This window comes from Spermophilus citellus (assembly GCF_964194105.1).
Source record: "Spermophilus citellus genome assembly, chromosome: 8".
Classification (NCBI taxonomy): Eukaryota; Metazoa; Chordata; class Mammalia; order Rodentia; family Sciuridae; genus Spermophilus; species Spermophilus citellus.
Window position 1 is genome coordinate 43,980,257 of NC_138189.1, and position 19,009 is coordinate 43,999,265.

A 19,009-nucleotide genomic window follows, 5' to 3' on the forward strand; every position below is an offset into this window, starting at 1 on the left:
TTTTATAACTTTCTTAACCTCACCTCCTCCCCCTTCATGCATAAGGATTAGTATTTTTTTTTAAGTTTTATTTTGTCGATGTATCAAAATTTTTTTTGTTTTTGGTACCAGGGATTGAGCCCAAAGGGGTGTAATTACCAAGCAACATCCCCATTTTTATATTTTTTATTAGAGACAGGGTCTTGCTGAGTTGCTTAGGTCCTTGCTAAATTGCTGAGGCAGGCTTTGAACTCGATATCCTCCTGCTTCAACTTCCTGAACTACTGGGATTGGGGCGGGTGCCTGTGCACCCGGGTGGATATGTATCAGAATTTTAATCTAAAGCTTATAAATTTTGTAGACTGTATGTATAAATCAGAATAAAATCCCAAAGTATAGCACACTTATTCTTTTATAGAAGAAAATGGGACTAATACTTGAGGACCAGTGCATAATGATTTTTCCGGTGCCTGTTGTTTAAATTACTATTGGCTGTATAACTACCCCCAAAACTTGCTTAAAAATTACTGTTTTTGGAATCTGTGAATTTGGAATTTGAACAGGGCATTAGACGTGACTTGTCTCTGCCCCACAGTGTTGGTGGTTCAACAGGGAAGATGCCAAGTCCTTAGTGTTGACTTGATAGTCTGTGTGTGTGTACAGGATCTGGATGGTTTACTCACTTGTCTGGCAGACTAGGAAAGACTAGGATTGCTCTTGTAAGTGGCTTCTTCTTGTTTGAACTTCCTCACAGGATAGCAGCCTCAGAGTAGTAATACTTTTTAATGGCAGTTCAGGGATCCATTTGTTTTTGCAAATAAGATGAAAACTGTATTGCTTTTTCTGATGTGACTTCTGAAGTCATGCAGCATTGCTCTAGTTGCATTCTCTTATTACAGAAGAGTTGAAAATTCACTCGGATTCAAGGAGAGGATACATAGACCACTGTATCTTGATAGTAGATCACATCATGGAAGTGCAGGTGGAATGAGAAATGTGGTTGTGGCCATCTTTGGAAAATATAGTCTGTCGTACCTGTATGTGTATGAAATGTTGCTCTAATAGACCATCCTTAGGGTGTTGCAAAGGTATTGGAACCTTTTTCTAGTTCTATCCTCTTAACCTGATCTGCTTCATTCTCTGAGGACCTTGTTGGTTAGAGGACAATGTCTGAGCTTTCTTCTACTTATCATTATCATAAGCTATAAATTAAAATTTTGTGGACTTTCTTGAGAAGATGAAAAACTTACAAATTCATGCAAAATAACATTGAAATTTGTAATAAAATTTCTTTGTATATGGGAAGAATATGTGACATAGTCGTGTTATTCTGTTACGTAATTAGATGAAATTTTAGGAAAATGGGGTAAATATTGCTTTTTACTGAGCTGACTTTAAGTTTGCTTAAGGTGTAAGCTAGTGGTATATTATTGCATATAATATTTTTGTTTTTGTAGATATGCAATATGATGAGGATGATGATGAAATCACCCCCGATTTATGGCAAGAAGCATGCTGGATTGTAATCAGGTAAATTTTTTAGACAAAACTGAATAAGCTTTAAAAGGCACTATAGGGGCTGGGGATGTGGCTCAAGTGGTAGCGCGCTCTCCTGGCATGCGTGCGGCCCGGGTTTGATCCTCAGCACCATATACCAACAAAGATGTTGTGTCCAACGAGAACTAAAAAAAAAATAAATATTAAAAATTCTCGGGTTGGGGATGTGGCTCAAGCGGTAGCGCGCTCGCCTGGCATGCGTGCGGCCCGGGTTCGATCCTCAGCACCACATACCAACAAAGATGTTGTGTCCGCCGAGAACTAAAAAATAAATATTAAAAAATTTTCTCTCTCTCTCTCTCTCTCTCTCTCTCTCTCTCTCTAAAAAAAAAAAAAATTCTCTCTCTCTCTCTCTCTCCTCTCTCACTCTCTCTTAAAAAAAATAAAAATAAAAGGCACTATAAAGCATAAAGGGATTTTTCTGCTTTTTCTATTCCTAATAGGTAGATGTTCTCTATGAATATGTTGTGAAAGAGTTTTTATTAACTTATTTATTTTTTTAATATTTATTTTTTAAATTTTAAGTGGACACAATATCTTTATTTTACATTGATGTGGCGCTGAGGATCGAACTCAGTGCCTCAAGCATGCTAGGTGAGCACTCTACCACTGAGCCACAACCCCAGCCCTTAACTTATTTTTTAAGTATTTCAGACTTAAAGAAAAGTCACATAAGGAATTCAATTATGGGCTGGGGATGTGGCTCAAGCGGTAGCGCGCTCGCCTGGCATGCATGCTGTCCGGGTTCGATCCTCAGCACCACATACAAACAAAGATGTTGTGTCCGCCAATAACTAAAAAATAAATATTAAAAAAATTCTCTCTCTCTCTCTCTCTCTCTCTCCTCTCTTTCTAAAAAAAAAAAAAAAGGAATTCAATTATGCACTTCACTGGATTCTGTAAATGTTACCTTTATATCACATTTTCTTGGTCTCTTTTTCCTCTGTACGTATTTTTTTTCTGAAACATTTGTAAGTTACAGACATAAGAACAATCTTTCCCATGATCACAACACAGGGATTGACTCAGTATTGGTGTAATAATTTTCTTTAGTCATAGACTGCCCAAATTTTGCTAGTTGTCCTACTGAAGTTTATGGAAAAATTTTAAAAACTTTCTTTATCTGATTCTGGGTCCATTCTAGGACCACATATTGTGTTTTGTTTTTGTGGCTTCTTATTCTATCTGTGTCCTTTAATCTGGAACAGTTTCTCAATCTGTCTCTATCTCAATTTTTTTGACCTTGACAGTTTTTAAACATATAGGTCAATTACTTTTTGTCTTTTTTTTTTTTTTTAGTGGTGCTATGGTTTAAACCTATGGCCTCATGCATGCAGGCATTTTTTTCTATCACTGATCTACATCTGAACCCCCTGGTTATTGTATAGAATATTCCCCCGCCCCCCACCACCACCTCAGTGCTTCCTTGGAACTAGATTTAGAAGATTACTTACTTTTGGCAGAAATGATATTCTCTTTTAGTGCCATGTAGCAGAAGATACTTTTGTTCCATACTGTGATGTTCACTTGATTCCATGGTTTTCTCTTTTTTTTTTTTTTTTGTGCTAGGGATTGAACCCAGGAGCGTTTAACTACTAAGCCACATCCCCAGTCCATTTTATTTATTTTTTATTTTGAGATAGGGTCTAGCTAAGTGTCTTAGGGCCTCATTACATTGCTGAGGCAGGCTTCACTAAGTTGTTGAGGCTGACCTCGAATTTGGGGTCCTCCTTTCTGAGAGGGCTGTGATTACAGGCAAACACCACCACATCCAGCTTTTCACATTATTGTTAAGTGGGTAAAGTTATAATGGGTTACCTATCAACCTTAATTCCCATTTAAGTGTAACTGAAATGTATTTAAGTAAAAAGCTTATATATGGGTTAGCTCAGTAGTAGCGCACTTGCCTAGCCTGCAGGAGACCTTTGGTTTGATGCCCCAACACCAAAACAAATAAACAAAAACCTTACATAGTAAAAAATGTAACTTGTAACTTGTAAGCATCCTGAATTAAGTACTATTCCTTTAGGTTATAATGTTAATTTCTTATGACCCTTCTCTTTGATCAGCAAACTGACATTTACTTTGTATAAGCCCTGTCAGTCCAGAGTGTATATTCTTTTGGTTACCACACCCTTTTCAAAGAATATATGTTTCTGACAGTCTGCTATTTGCATTTGGAATATAAATGAATATCTTTCTTGTTTTGTTAGAGAAAGTATTTTTATCTTAAGCAAAAAATGTTATTTTCAATATATGTAGGAGATTGCTTAAGGATAATGTACTGTATTGTGAATAGTCACAGCATTTATCATTTGTTAAAAGATAAATTATTTCATTTAAAATTTTTGACTGTAGATACTTTCCTATTGTCAAATGGAATTTTGTTTGACTTTTTAACATCAAGTGAGTTTTGTTTTATTTAAGTACTGGGATTCAGCCTATGTCCTTGTACATACAAGGAAAACACTTTACCACTGAGCTGTACCCCACCCCTTTTTATTTTGAGACAGGGTCTCACTGAGTGGTGAGGTTAGCCTCAAACTGAGGTTAGCCTCTTGACTCAACCTACTGAGTAGCTGGGATTATAGGCATGTGCTGCTATGCTTGTTTTTTTTTTTTTTTTTATAAAAAAGAGATGGGGTCTTGCCAGGTGTGGTGGTACATGCCTATAATCCCAGCAACTCCAGAGGCTGAGGCAGGAGGATCGAAAATTCAAAGCCAGCCTCAGCAAAAGCGAGGTGCTAAGCAACTCAGTGAGACACTGTCTCTAAATAAAATAGAAAATAGGACTGGGGATGTGGCTTAGTGATTGAGTGCCCCTAAGTTCAATCCCCAGTATCCCCCCTCTCCGCCCCCCCCCCAAAAAAAAAAAGACGGGATCTTTCTGTTTGCCTAGTTTGACCTAAAACTCCAGGGGCTCAAGTGATGCTCCTGTCTCAGCCTCCCATGTAGTTGGGACTTACAGGTGCATGTCACTGCCCCTGGCTAGTTGAAGATTGTTCTGTGTGTTGGTGAGGAGGGTGCTAGAGATCAAATCCAAGGCTGTATATGTACTAGACAAATGTTTACTCTACTGCTACATTCACAGCCCGACAGAACAGCATTTTAATGAAGAACTGTTCTAAAGATTTTAGCAAAAGTAGTTATGATTAGTGTCCTGAAGTAATGAAACATTTCTGTGGTTTCATGAAGATTTTTTATCTTAAATTCTCCATAGCAACCATTGTTATTTATATTAGGCAATGCTTTCCATGTGATTTTTACATATCAGTAGGTGTCCCAAATAGTTGAGAAATTTCTTTGTCCTGCTATCCCAACAGTCTGTGCTGAAAGAAAATGTCCCAATCACTAGCCTCTCTTAAAAAGTGAAAAGAAGGGCTGGGGATGTGGCTCAAGTGGTAGTGCGCTCACCTGGCATGCATGCAGCCTGGGTTCGATCCTCAGCACCACATACAAACAAAGATGTTGTGTCCACCTAAATAAATAAATAAATAAAATTTCTCTCTCTCTCTCCCTTCTCTCTCTCTCTCTCTTTAAAAAAAAAAAGTGAAAAGAAAATGCCCGAGTAATTCTTCAGGTTGCTTTATACAGGGTGGTTGTATGCTTTATTCTCTACCATAGGACCTAACTTTTAATATTGGTGGTCGTAATTGATTGGATCAGGCTGATACCTTGTTACAAAGGCACCCATTTTGTAGGCCTGCCAATGACCTGTGAGGTGATTTGATGATGCCACAGTGGGAGGCTGGTGATTAGTTGAGCTGTCATATCAGAAAATTCATGTGGGGAGCCAAGAGAATTAGTAAAGAATTACTAGGAAGAGGGGAGTAGAGGCTAAGGCGGGGTTACAAGGTGGGGGAGTTGAGACGTGGTGGTGGAGTACTTCTTCTGAGGGATGATGAGGCAATCCAGTTCTTAGGGTTATGCTCCATCTCAGAGCTCTCTAGCCTCTCTGTGCAGCTTTCCTGGGTGGTAGTGGAGAGTGTTCTACTGACATTTCTCTTGCATTTTTATATCTTTCTGTCTTATTATGTGTTTTTTTTTCCCTATCCCTCTACTGAAAAAGTGCCTGACTGTTCCTTGTGAACAATAAGGTTCATCCTTCTCTAAGACTTCACCTTGCAATAACTCTTATCTATACTATTAACTCATCTCTCTCGAATTCTTCATTTTTAATACCAGTCATTGTTGAGTATTTTCACTTAAATGACTTAACATTTAACATACTAACATATTCTAAAGAGAACAATGATCTTTGTTTTTGTTATTGTTTTAGTGCTGGGGTTCTAACCCAGGACCTTGTATGTACATATTCTACACATATTCTATCAAGCAATACCGCTTAACCCTAGAACTAATGATTTTTATTTTAATTTTTTGTTTTTGTACTGGGGACTGAACCCAGGGGTGCCAATGTCTTCGCTGGGCACAAGATCACGAGCCACCACACACCTTGTAGATCCAAACAGCAATTCTTTATTCCCGAACTCACACCGGCCTCTACACACACGTTCTGGGGAAATCCCAGTTCTGCTGCCACCCCATTCACCTACTTGACGAGGCTTTTTTCCAAAATCCCATTTGAACTCAACGGGAACAAGCAGCAGGAACACCCAGCAGCAATAATCTTCAACCTCCAACTTTCCTAAAACCCCTATTGTCTTAAACCAGGAACGCCCTAAACCCAAGGACCGGGAAACTTCCTCAAACCTGATCAGCTCTAAACCTGGATCCGCCTTGGTTCTTGAGCAAGGTCACCTTACATGCAATGTCAACAGCGAAATCCATTTAACATGGGGTACGCTAGCAAGGAAATTTTGATGCATCATTCCTACTTGGCAATGGCCCTCAGCACAGGGGCGCCTAACCACTGAACCACATCCCCGGCCCTTTTTTGTATTTTATTTAGAAACAGGGTCTCTCTAAGTTGCTTAGGACCTCACTGAGTTGCTGAGGCTAGCTTTGAACTCAGGATCCTCCTGCCTCAGCCTCCCAAGCCACTGGGATTGCTGGCATGTACCACCATTCCAGCCCCTATTTTAGTTGTTGATATCACCCTGGTCCCTCTTACTCAAATTAAAATATTTTTTTATTTATTTTTGTGGTGCTGAAAATCGAAACCAGAGCCTCATTCATGCCAGGCAAATACTGTACCACTGAGCCATATCTTCAACCCTTAAAAATTTTATTATTATTTTTCACTCTCCATTTTATTTTGAAACTTTTTTCAAGAAATGTTTCAAAAAGGTTGAATAAAATTTGTCTATAAAATACTTACTGCTGTGACATTATTCATTTTTTTTTAGGTACCTCATGATATCTTGTTTAGTGGTTGGCATATAGTGGCTGGTACTTATGAGTGTTTGAATTGAATTATAATGAGAATGGAGAAATGTGGTAGGAAACAAACCAAGTTGAAACTGATTTTGGACTTCAATATTTTCCTAGTTCTTATTTTGATGAAAAAGGCTTGGTCAGACAACAGTTGGATTCTTTTGATGAGTTTATTCAGATGTCTGTTCAAAGAATTGTGGAAGATGCTCCACCTATTGACCTACAAGCTGAAGCTCAGCATGCTAGTGGAGAAGTTGAAGAACCGGTAAGATAGTTATTCTAATAAAGTTACATGGATAGATGATATTTTGAAATTTCAGCCCTTCTTTCATTTGGCTTTAAGGTTAAAAGTCAGTAAGAATTTTTAGAGTGTACTTACAGCATCTTCAGTCAACTTCTGATTTATTCTTACTAGAGATATGTTTTTGTAAGTAAATAAAAATCCTAATCCTTATGCAGATGGTGGGTATTTAATAGTTGGGAAGAAGGGACTCAAAGATGAACAACTAAGAGAAGCAAGCCAGAAATAATTGTTTTAAATAATACTACTTCTTGGGCCGGGGAATATAACTCGGTTGGTAGAGTGCTTGCCTCACATGCACAAGGCCCTGAGTTCAAACTTGTAACCATCCTGCCTTAGTCTTCCAAGTAGCTAAGATTATAGGCATGTGCCACTACACCTAGATAAGAAAAAGTGTTAGGAGGACTTTTTCTTGATATTTTTTTCTAATTGCATGGGATGCATTATTATAACAGTATGAGATTTGAAAAAGGAAAATCACAAGCTGAGTGTGGGGGTGCCTGTCTGTAATCCTGGTTACTTCAGAGGCTGAGGCTGGAGTATCTCCAGTTTGAGCCCAGCTTGGGTAACATAAGTAGACCCTTCTCAAAGTACAAACAAAAGACAAAGGAAAAGCATCAAAACTTAAGTTTTATTCACATATGTGCATGTTTTAAGCATTGTTAAAATTATAACATTGTTGAATTTATAAGTTTAGTTTTACATAATCATTGTAAAGAAATCTAAATAATGACTGATTTATAATAATGACCAAGTAAATAATGACCAAATAATGACCCAGATTTAGGAAAGTAGAGAGGCAGCTGTGGGATAATTGTTGGGCTTTGATTGACAGGGAAAACTGTAAAGCAAAGTGAGATAGAGTTAGTGCGAAAGGTGGTTATTTCCAGCCATTTCAGTCATATTTCTCCATAGCTTTTATTTAAAGGGATGGTTTGTTCTCATTCTAATTTGACATGCTACACAGAATTTTGCTTTAAGAGTAAAAGTAATTGGCTTTTCAGGGACTGTGATGGAAAAAGGAACATAAGGTTTCTTTTTTATCTCAGTCATTTTTTTCTTCATGGTTTATGCATAAGTAGAGAGATAATAGTGTAACAGTGTATTCAAAGTGCCAGTAGAAGCAATTTGTAAAGTTTACTTATCAGAGCTTAGAAAAGAAGAGCAGAGGAGAAAGATGCTGAGGCATTTCCACAAGAAAATACTTTAGTTTGTGAAGGGGATGGGGATCAGCAATCAACCTGTGAATTTTAGGGCTGGGCTTGTGGCTCAGTGGTAGAGTGCTTGCCTAGCATGCATGAGGCAATGGGTTCGATTCTCAACACCATATACAAATAAATAAAATAAAGGTCCATCAACAACTAAAATATATTTAAAAAAAAAACTATGAATTTAGTTTATCCCTCTCCCCCAATCATACTGGGGATTGAACCCATGGCCTCATCTGTGGTGAGGCAAGTCCTCTACCACTGAGCTATATTCCCAGTCCTTTTTTATTTCATTTTGAGATAGGGCCTTAGTGAGTTGCCCAGGCAGTCTTTCTGCCTCAGCTTCTCAAGTAGCTGGGATCACAGGTGTGTACTACTGCACAGTACAGTTTCTGTTTTTGATCTTATTGGAAGATAAGATGGAGTCATCAGAGGTTTTGGATGATATGAGGGATTGTTGAAAGGTTGTCAGAGAATATTCATAAAGTATTATAACTTAAGAAAGGTCACTTTGGAAATGGTATTTACTTAGAAGGGAAAGAGGCTGGAAGCAAATGAAAATCTTAGAATAGTCTAAGATGATTTCCTAAACTAGAGTGATAATAGGAGTGATGGATGGAGGGTTTCTTCCCCTTGGTTCAATACTCCTGCCAATTATTTTTTCCCTTTACCTATTCCAGCTTGTAAGCCTTGAGTATCAATAATTTTTCCTTAGGAAAGTATCTGCTTAGTCCCATCTTCTATGAGATTTGATGTAGAGAGAAATCCATTATCTGTTTCTCTCTGAAAAATTATATTCTTGGATCTTGTTTAATTAGGCAGCAGATGTTAAATGAGAACTTTTTAAAAATAATCTTTTAATTTTTAGTTGTAGATGGACATAATATCTTTATTTTATTTGTTTATTTTTATGTGGTGCTGGGGACCGAACCCAGGGCCCTCACACATGTGAGGCAAGCGCTCTACCATTAAGCTACAACCCTATCCCAAGAGAACTTTTTTGTTTGTATTTTGTTGTCAACTGAGCTTATAGTCTGCCAGGATTGGAAGTGCTCAATACTTTATATAGAATGAGAATGATTAAGATTTTTTTGGGGTGTGTGTGTGTGTGTGTGTGTGTGTGTGTGTATGTTTGGTACTGGGGAGTTAACCCAGGCGTGCTTTACCACTGAGCTATATCCCCAGGCTTTTAAAAAATTAAAAAAAATTTGAGACAGGGTCCTGCTAAGTTGCTGAGGCTGCTGCCATCCTCCTGTCTCAGCTTCCTGAGTTGCTGGACCTATAGATGTGTGCCACTGTGCCCGGCTTTTTTTTTTTTTTTTTTTTTTAGGTATGTTTAATGGAAGAGTTAGATTTATTTTTTTCTAATATTCTACTGATTAGATTTGAACACCATTCAAAATGTCAATTTATTTTTGTTCTCTGGTCATTTTGTACTTTTGATCCTAACCAAAGAGAGGGTATGAAACTGTATAGGTCATTAATAAAATTCATACTAGTTTATATTAGTCAAAAAAACCTGTGTATACTTTTTATTTACCTATGGCATATTAAATCATTTTTTTTTTCTGCCTTAAGAAAGCAATTAGGTATAAAACTATATACATATAGTTGACTTTGAAGAGTCCTCATATCAATAAAATAGATTAATTTTGCCAGTTTGAAGAGCTAATTTTACTTAAAATATTAATGTCAGTTAAAATGGAATAATTAAAATGTTTATGGGAAAAATTATTTACCTTTTTCATGTTTCTTGTTTAATTTCAGCCAAGGTATTTGTTAAAGTTTGAACAAATTTACCTCTCCAAGCCTACCCATTGGGAAAGAGATGGTGCTCCTTCACCAATGATGCCAAATGAGGCCAGATTAAGAAATCTCACGTAAGAAAGATTTTTTTCCTTGTAATCAATTGATACTGAAATAGAAACCAGTTACGGATTTGCATTTTAGCAAATACCTTACTGTTGCTCAGTTGTGACCCATTTCTATTTTCAAAGGTATTCTGCTCCACTTTATGTTGACATAACAAAAACAGTCATTAAAGAAGGTGAAGAACAACTTCAGACTCAGCATCAGAAAACTTTTATAGGAAAAATTCCAATTATGTTGCGTTCAACTTACTGCCTATTGAATGGCTTAACAGATCGTGATCTTTGTGAGTTAAATGAATGCCCTTTGGATCCTGGTGGCTATTTTATTATTAATGGATCTGAAAAGGTACAGTAACATTATTTTAAAACATTACAAAATGATAGTTAAATTTAAATCATTAAAGTTGAAATTAAAAAGTAGACTTTCATACAAGGTAACCAGAAAGTAGAGGTTAAAATGATATATTTCTATGAAGCATTTATGCAAAATGGAGTTTGTAAAGTTCAAGAATTGATGTTTCTCTGTGAGCCTTTATGATCAAGTTAAATTAAGGTGCATATTTTACTTTTCATACATCAATGACCTTTTGGGTTTCATGGTTGTAACTTCCTTATTGCCCATATAGGTTCTGATTGCCCAAGAGAAAATGGCAACAAACACAGTTTATGTGTTTGCCAAAAAGGATTCTAAATATGCCTACACAGGAGAGTGTAGGTCATGTCTGGAGAATTCTTCCCGACCTACCAGTACTATATGGGTTAGCATGCTGGCAAGAGGAGGGCAGGTAAGGTCTGGGATATGATGTGTTGTTTTTGTTTATTCCTTTGTGCCTTGTTTCATAATTTATCAGATGGAATTCTTAGTCAAAAAAAGCTTCTCGGGAACATATTGGTGTTACATGTTAGATATTATTATTATTGTCATGTAACAGATTCCCCCAGCAGCAACACTTATCATCATGTAGTATCTGTGGGTCAGGAATCTGGGTGCAGCTTAACTGGGTCCTCTGGCTGAGTCTCTCTCATTAGGTATTTGCCTAGGTTACAGACATTTCAAGGCTTAGTCACATAATTGTTGACAGGATGCAGTTCTTTACTGGCCATTGTACAGTTTCAGGTCTTTGCTGGCTATTGGTCGGAAGCTTTTCTCAGTTTCTTGTCATGTGGGCCTCTCCATTCAGTAGCTGACAATAAGAAAACTTTCTTCTTCACAGCAAGCAAGCACAAAAAGCCATAGAACTAGGCATTTGTGTGTAATTCCACCAGCTTCGGAGGCTGAGGCAGGAAGATCATAAATTTGAGGCCAGCCTGAGAAACTTAGCAAGACCTTGTCTCAAAAAAAAAAAAAAAAGAAAGGGGTGGTGCTAAGGATGTGGTAGACCTCCCACGTAATCCTTGGTATGGGGAAGAGGGGCTGGCAGAAGACCTAGAGAGTAAAAGCAAGATGGAACCAGTCTTTTATAACTTACTTAGAGAAGCAGCATCCTATCATAAATTTTTGATTTTCTTTGTGGTACTTGGGAATGTACCCAGGAATGCTCTACTATTAGCTACATGCCCAGTTTTTTTCTTTCTTTCTTTTCTTTTTTTTTTTTTTAATTTAAAAAGTTATATTAGTGCATTATAGTTATACATATAGTGAAGTTCATTTTGACTTATTCATAAATTCATATAACAGTTTTGTGCATTTCACATCCCTGCTCTTTTTTATTTTGAGACAGTCTTGCTAAATTGCCAAGACGAGCCTCAGACTTGCTCTCTTCTCACCCGCTAAGATTGTGGGCATGTGTTGCCATGTTAGACTAGAAGACAGCCTTTGCCCGAGCTGAATGGAATAGATTGAATAGCAGTTGATGAGTAGATAATTTGAATTAGTGGTTCTTAATTAAAAGTTCACATCAATAATCTTAAGACTCTAAAGTATAAAAGATTCGACACCCCCGCCCCTTGACCAAATTATGGGGATGGTGGCAGTGGTGGAATAGGGGCTAGGTATAAGTAGTTGGAAAAAGGTCCTCAGGTGATTGTCATGTACATTCTTTTGGGAATAATTGGCTAGGATTTTGGAGAGGACCAAGATATGAATAAAATTTATTAAGGATATTATGTTGGCAACTCTGGACAAATGTAGGGTTGTGAGGCCAAGAGAAGGTAAGGTGAATTTAAAGTGGAGAAGTATGACTAAACCAAGCAGCCAGGTATGCCAGTGTAGGCTAATCACTTACTTTGTTTTTGTATGTGCATAAAATTAAAGAGGAAGAAGCTGGAAATAAGAAGCTTAAATGTAAGAGGCTGTTTGTTAATTTTGAAGCATTATTCAAATAAGGAGATACCTCACAGATCAACTCTGATCTAATATTTAGCTTTTATTCTGTACTTAGCCTTTTCTGTATTTGTTTATTCATGTCCGTGCTTTTACCCCTCGTCTTTTTCTTTCTTCCAAAGTCCTCTCCAGACCCCAAGATGGAGGGGACAGAAAGGTATCAGTTGTATTTATATTTTTTGGCAGCCAAAATATCATTTCCAAATGTGGTATTTGGTTAATTCTTAGGGAATCTTGACAGGCTGGTGGAAGAGAATGGAAGTTCTATATGGTTTAAATGACCAGGCTGTCCATAAAATTAGTCAACTTATTTCAGTAGTTTTGGAAAGCAGTCATAGGAGGTCCTCAGATTATGGGGAGGCATGTTTTTTTTTTAAATTTTTTTTAAATTTTATTATTTTTTATTGGTTGTTCACAACATTACAAAGCTCTTGACATATCATATTTCATACATTAGATTGAAGTGGGTTATGAACTCCCAATTTTACCTCAAATGCAGATTGCAGAATCACGTCAGTTACACATCCACAATTTTACATAATGCCCTATTAGTAATTGTTGTATTCTGCTATCTTTCCTATCCCCTACTATCCCTCCTCCCCTCCCCTCCCATCTTCTCTCTCTACCCCATCTGAGGCATGGTTTTTTTGAAATACATGAAAGTAAATGGTTTGCTTGCTGTCTCCATTTTTTATTTTTTGGTGGTACTGAGGATTGAACTCTGAGGTGCTTTACCACTGAGCTTACCACTTTTTATTTTTGATTTTGAGACAGGGTTTCACTAAGTTGCTGAGACTGGTCTGGACTTTGCTAGGGCTGGCCTCAAACTTATAAACTTTCTGCCTCAGCTTTCTGAGTAGCTGAAATTTAAATGTTTTTTTTTTGGGTGCTTTTTTATTTCTGAGCTCTTGTATATTTGTGTTCTAATAGTGTTTTATTTTTCTAGGGTGCAAAAAAGAGTGCTATTGGTCAGCGCATTGTGGCAACTCTACCGTATATCAAGCAAGAAGTTCCCATCATTATTGTGTTTAGAGCATTAGGTTTTGTGTCTGATAGAGATATCCTAGAACATATTATTTATGATTTTGAAGATCCAGAAATGATGGAAATGGTAATGTGAAAACAGAATGTATTCATAGTATCTGATAAAAATTCGAGCCAGGTGTGGTGGCGCATGTTCGTAATCCAAGTGACTTGGGAGGCTGAGGCAGGAGGATCACGAGTTCAAAGCCAGCCTCAGCAATTTAGTGAGGCACTTAGCAACTCAGTGAGACCCTGTCTTTAAATAAAATATAAAAAAGGGTGGGGGAGCTGGAGTTGTGGTTCTGCTGTGGAGCCCTCACCTAGCACGTGTGAGATGCTGCTTTTGATCCTCAGCACCACATATAAATAGATAAATAAAATAAAGCTATTGTGTCCAACTACAACTAGAAAAACATAGAAAAAATTTTTTTAAAAAGGGTGGGGGGCTGGGGATGTGGCTCAAGCGGTAGCGTGCTTGCCTGGCATGTGTGCGGCCCGGGTTCGATCCTCAGCATCACATACAAACAAAGATGTTGTGTCCGCCGATAATTAATCTCTCTCTCTCTCTAAAAAAAAAAAAAAGGGTGGGGATGTGGCCCAGTGGTTAAGCACCCCTGCATTTCATCCCCGGTTCCAAAACCCCCAAACAGCAGAAAGCTGTAGTGAGAAGTATTTTTTTGGCTGTTACAAATCTCATGTATAGGGCTGGGGTTGTGGCTCAGTGGTAGAGTGCTTGCCTAGCATGCATGGAGTGCTGGGTTCAATCCTTAGCACCACAAAATAAAATAAAGATGTTGTGTCCACCTAAAACTAAAAAATAAATTTAAAAAAATATCAAAACAAAAACAACAGCAACAGCAACAACAACAAAACAAATCTCATATAGTGAAAACCACCTTTCCTGTCTAGGCCTCTCTCCTGACAGTTCAATATAAAATAGACATGAAGAGTAGAGACAGTCAAAAGTTCAATGGCAGCCCCATGAAGAAAGCAGTAAAGAAAATTATAAAAGCACACACTAGTCTTGTGTTATTTAGTAAAAAGGAAAAATGAATAGTTGATACCTTTAAAAAAAAAACTTTTATTTTGAGGGGAAAAATCCCACTTTTTTTGTTTTGCAGGAATTTCTAACTTATAGAAAAATTGCTAGAATAGTACTGACAACTCAGTGTATTCTTCACTCAGATTCAGTTGTTAACTTGACCACATTTGCTTTATTGTTCTGTTTATGTATTTACATTACTTTTTTTTTTCTGAATCAGTTGAGAGTGAGTTAACAGGCATTAATGCCTCTTTACTCCCAACACTTCAATGTCTATTTTCTAAGAACCAAGGTGTTCACTTACATAATCATAGTATAATTACTAAAATCAAGAAATTTAATGTAGATGTAATACTATTAATATGTAGATCTTTTTATAAATTTTATATTTGTTTTGTTATATATGACAGTAGAATGCATTTATGCACTTTGATATATTATACATAGATGATTTCTCATTTTTTCTGATTGTACATGTTGTAGAATCACATTAGTCATGCAGTCATACATGTGGTAATAATGTTTTGTTTCATTCTACTATCCTTCTTATCCCCATATCTCCTCCCCTTGCCTCCCTTCAGTCCCCTCTACCTAATCTAAGGTAATTTTATTCTTCCCTACTGCCCCCGCCCACTGTGAATTAGATCTGCATATCAGATAAAACATTGGGCTTTGGTTTTTGGGGATTAGCTTATTTTGCTTAGCATGATATTCTCCAACTCCATCCATTTATGGCGAATACCATAATTTCATTCTTCTTTAAAGCTGAATAATATTTGATTGAATATATATACCACATTTTCTTTTCCATTCATCTATTGAAGGACACCTAGGTTGGTTCCATAGTTTAGCTATTGTGAATTGAGCTGCAATAAGCATTGAAGTGGCTGCATCACTGTAGTATGCTGATTTTAAGTCATTTGGGTATAAACCAAGGAGTGGGATGGTTGGATCAAATGGTGGTTCTCTTCCAAGTTTTCTGAGGAATCTCCATACTGCTTTCCATAGTGGTTGCACCAATTTTCAGTCCCATCAGCAGTGTATGAATGTACCTTTTCCCCCACATCTTCGCCAACACTTATTCTTTTTCTTTCAAGTTAATTTATTTATTTTAATTAGGTATATATGACAACAGAATGCATTTTGTACACAATTGCAGCACAACTTTTCATTTTTTTGGTTGTACATGATGTGTTGCCTGTATTCTTGATGATTGCCATTCTGACTGGGGTGAAATGAAATCTTAGATATTTACTAATTGTTCCCATAATATCTTGTTTTTTCCCTCTTGTACTGGGAATTGAACTTAGGGGCATTGTACCACTGAGCCAAAGCCCCATTTGTGTGTGTGTATGTGCATGCACGTATGCAGTGCTAGGGATCAAACTCAGGGCCTTGAGCATGTTAGGCAAGTGTTCTACCACTGAGCCATATCCCGAACTCCCATATTTGTTTTTTATATTTTGAGACAGTCTTGTGAAGTTGCCCAGGATGGCCTGGAAAATGGAATCCTCCTGCCTCAGCCTCATGAGACATTGGGATTACAAGGTGCCCCACCAGCTCCAATAATATCTTTTTAAAAAATTTTTTTTTTTTTTTAGTGTAGTTGGACACAATACCTTTATTTTTTATTTATTTATTTATTTTTTTTTTAAAGAGAGAGTGAGGAGGGAGAGAGAGAGAGAGAGAGAGAGAGAATTTTTAATATTTATTTTTTAGTTCTCGGCGGACACAACATCTTTGTCGGTATGTGGTGCTGAGGATCGAACCCGGGCCGCACGCATGCCAGGCGAGCGCGCTACCGCTTGAGCCACATCCCCAGCCCACAATACCTTTATTTTATCTATTTATTTTTATGTGGTGCTGAGGATCGAACCCAGAGCCTTGCATGTGGTAGGCAAGCACTCTACTGCTGAGCCAAAACCCCAGCCCCGATAATATCCTTAGTAGAATTTTTTTTTTCTTAGTTCAGAATCTAATTCAGGATCATTCATTGCATTTTTTTGTTTATTTGTTTTGGTACTAGGGATTTAATCCAGGGTGCTTTACTACTGAGCTATATCCCCAGCCCTTTTTATTTTTTATTTTGAGATAGAATCTTACTAAGTTGCTGAGGGCCTCGATAAGTTACCAAGGCTGGCCTTGAACTTGTGATCCTCCTGCATCAGTCTCCCCAGTTGCTGGGATGACATGCATGGATCACTGTGCCCTTTTGCATTTTGTTTTTCTATGTCTCTCTTAAATTTTCGTCCGCCTCTCTTTGTCTTTTTTTTTTTTTTTACAATATTTTTTTTAGTTGTCAATTGACCTTTATTTTAGTTGTCAGTGGACCTTTATTTTATTTATTAATATGCGGTGCTGAGAATCGAACCCAGTGCCTCACATAGGCTAGGCAAGTGCTCTTCCACTGAGCCACCACACTAGCCCTCTCTGTCTTTTCTCTTTTTTTTTTTTTTTTTAAGAGAGAGTGAGAGAGGGGGGAGAGAGAGAGAGAGAGAGAGAATTTTAATATTTATTTTTTAGTTTTTGGCGGGCACAACATCTTTGTTTGTATGTGGTGCTGAGGATCGAACCCGGGCCGCACGCATGCCAGGCGAGCGCGCTACTGCTTGACCCACATCCCCAGCCCCCTCTCTGTCTTTTAGAACACTTAAATGTGAAGAGAAGGTAGGCCATTTTTTAAATTTTTTTTTTTTTTTTAATTTGTAGATAGACACAATACTTTTATTTTTATGTGGTCTGAGGATCGAACCTAGTGCCTCACACGTGCTAGGCAAGCGCTCTGCCATTGAGCCATAACCCTAGCCCTAGGCCATTTTTTTTTTTTAATATAGAATTGCCCTCATTTGGAATTGACATATTTCTTCATGATTAGATTCAATTTAGGCACAGGTAGAACACTTGCCTAGCATATGTGAGGTCTTTGGTTCAATCCCAATACTTGTGATTAATACCAAGATTGAAAACAGTTGACACATTTATTTATTTGTAGCTCAGTAAATTTTTATTGGATTCAGAACTTCTTTAAATATTTTTGATATCTGGAAGGAACTTTTATTATTATTATTATTTGCCATTGATTATTAAACTGTAAAAACAAAACAAAAAACCCATATTATTCTTTTTATAGAGGAATTATTTGTATTTTTATTTTTCTAGAAAGTAAAATTGCCTGTACTGATGAATGGATTTTGTGCGAGATCTCTAGATCTTTGAGGTGGTTCTTCTAGTTCTAAGATTTTATAATTCCTTGATTTTCTAAAAACACATATGTATTTAATTAGGTTTATAGGAATATTTGGCATGTTATTAAGTTAAATGACAGCTGACTCATTTTGAGTTGAAAATATGAATTTGAAAATAATTTTTATATGAATTATTTGACAGGTTAAACCTTCTCTTGATGAAGCTTTTGTCATTCAAGAACAGAATGTTGCATTAAATTTCATTGGTTCAAGAGGAGCAAAGCCTGGCGTTACTAAAGAGAAAAGAATTAAGTATGCAAAAGAAGTTTTACAAAAAGAAATGCTTCCTCATGTTGGTGTTAGTGATTTTTGTGAGACCAAAAAAGCATATTTCTTGGGGTATGTTAAATTTTATTGTTTTAACTTCTATACCAAGATATAGTTGAGATAGTGTTTTTCTTAAAGCTAAAATTGTAAAGAATGATGTAAATATTTTGGGGAAGAAACCAAAACCAAGTGTTTTTCACTTCTTTTTTTTTTTTAGATATATGGTTCATAGGTTACTTCTGGCAGCTTTGGGTAGAAGAGAACTAGATGACAGAGATCACTATGGAAACAAAAGATTGGATCTTGCTGGGCCACTACTTGCATTCTTATTTAGAGGGTAAGATATATAGCTCCTATACTCTGAGTAGGGAGATTGACTGTAGATTAGTCAATCTAAGACTAATCTTAGACTGGAGTTGCTAAGCCATCTTGGTATTGTATTATGTACTTCTGTGTTTTCTATGTTCTCTTTGCTACTTGCTCAGATTTAGTTAAGTTCATGTCTGGGAATGATATTTGTGAGCACAGTGAGTGTATTTCTTGTTTATGTTTGTTTATTTTTATTATTATTTTTTTATACTGAGGATTGAACTCAGGGTCACTTTACTACTGAACTACATCCCTAGTTCTTTTTATTTTTATCTTGGTAGTTACTGAGGCTGGCCTTGAACTTGTGATCCTCTTACTTCAGCCTCCAGAGCTACTGGGATTACAGGTGTGGGTGACTGTGCCCAACTGCTGCTGCTTCTTTTTTTTTTTTTTTTGTACTAGGTAGGTATTAAACCCAGGGCATATTTACCATTGAGCTTTATCCCCAGCCCTTTTAATTCTTTATTTTGAGACAGTCTCACTAGGT

At 37.0% G+C, this 19,009-nt stretch overlaps 1 protein-coding gene across 1 annotated transcript in view; it reads left to right on the forward strand.

Moving 5' to 3' along the window:
* POLR2B (RNA polymerase II subunit B) overlaps window positions 1-19,009 on the forward strand; it is a 52,159-nt gene that overhangs the window by 4,725 nt on the left and 28,425 nt on the right. Inside the window, exons 2-9 of the mRNA XM_081304103.1 lie at window positions 1,437-1,509; window positions 6,988-7,138; window positions 10,150-10,262; window positions 10,380-10,599; window positions 10,880-11,038; window positions 13,523-13,687; window positions 18,029-18,225; window positions 18,371-18,490. Coding sequence (XP_081160229.1) covers window positions 1,437-1,509; window positions 6,988-7,138; window positions 10,150-10,262; window positions 10,380-10,599; window positions 10,880-11,038; window positions 13,523-13,687; window positions 18,029-18,225; window positions 18,371-18,490 — 1,198 coding nt within the window. The remainder of the gene's footprint in view (window positions 1-1,436; window positions 1,510-6,987; window positions 7,139-10,149; window positions 10,263-10,379; window positions 10,600-10,879; window positions 11,039-13,522; window positions 13,688-18,028; window positions 18,226-18,370; window positions 18,491-19,009) is intronic.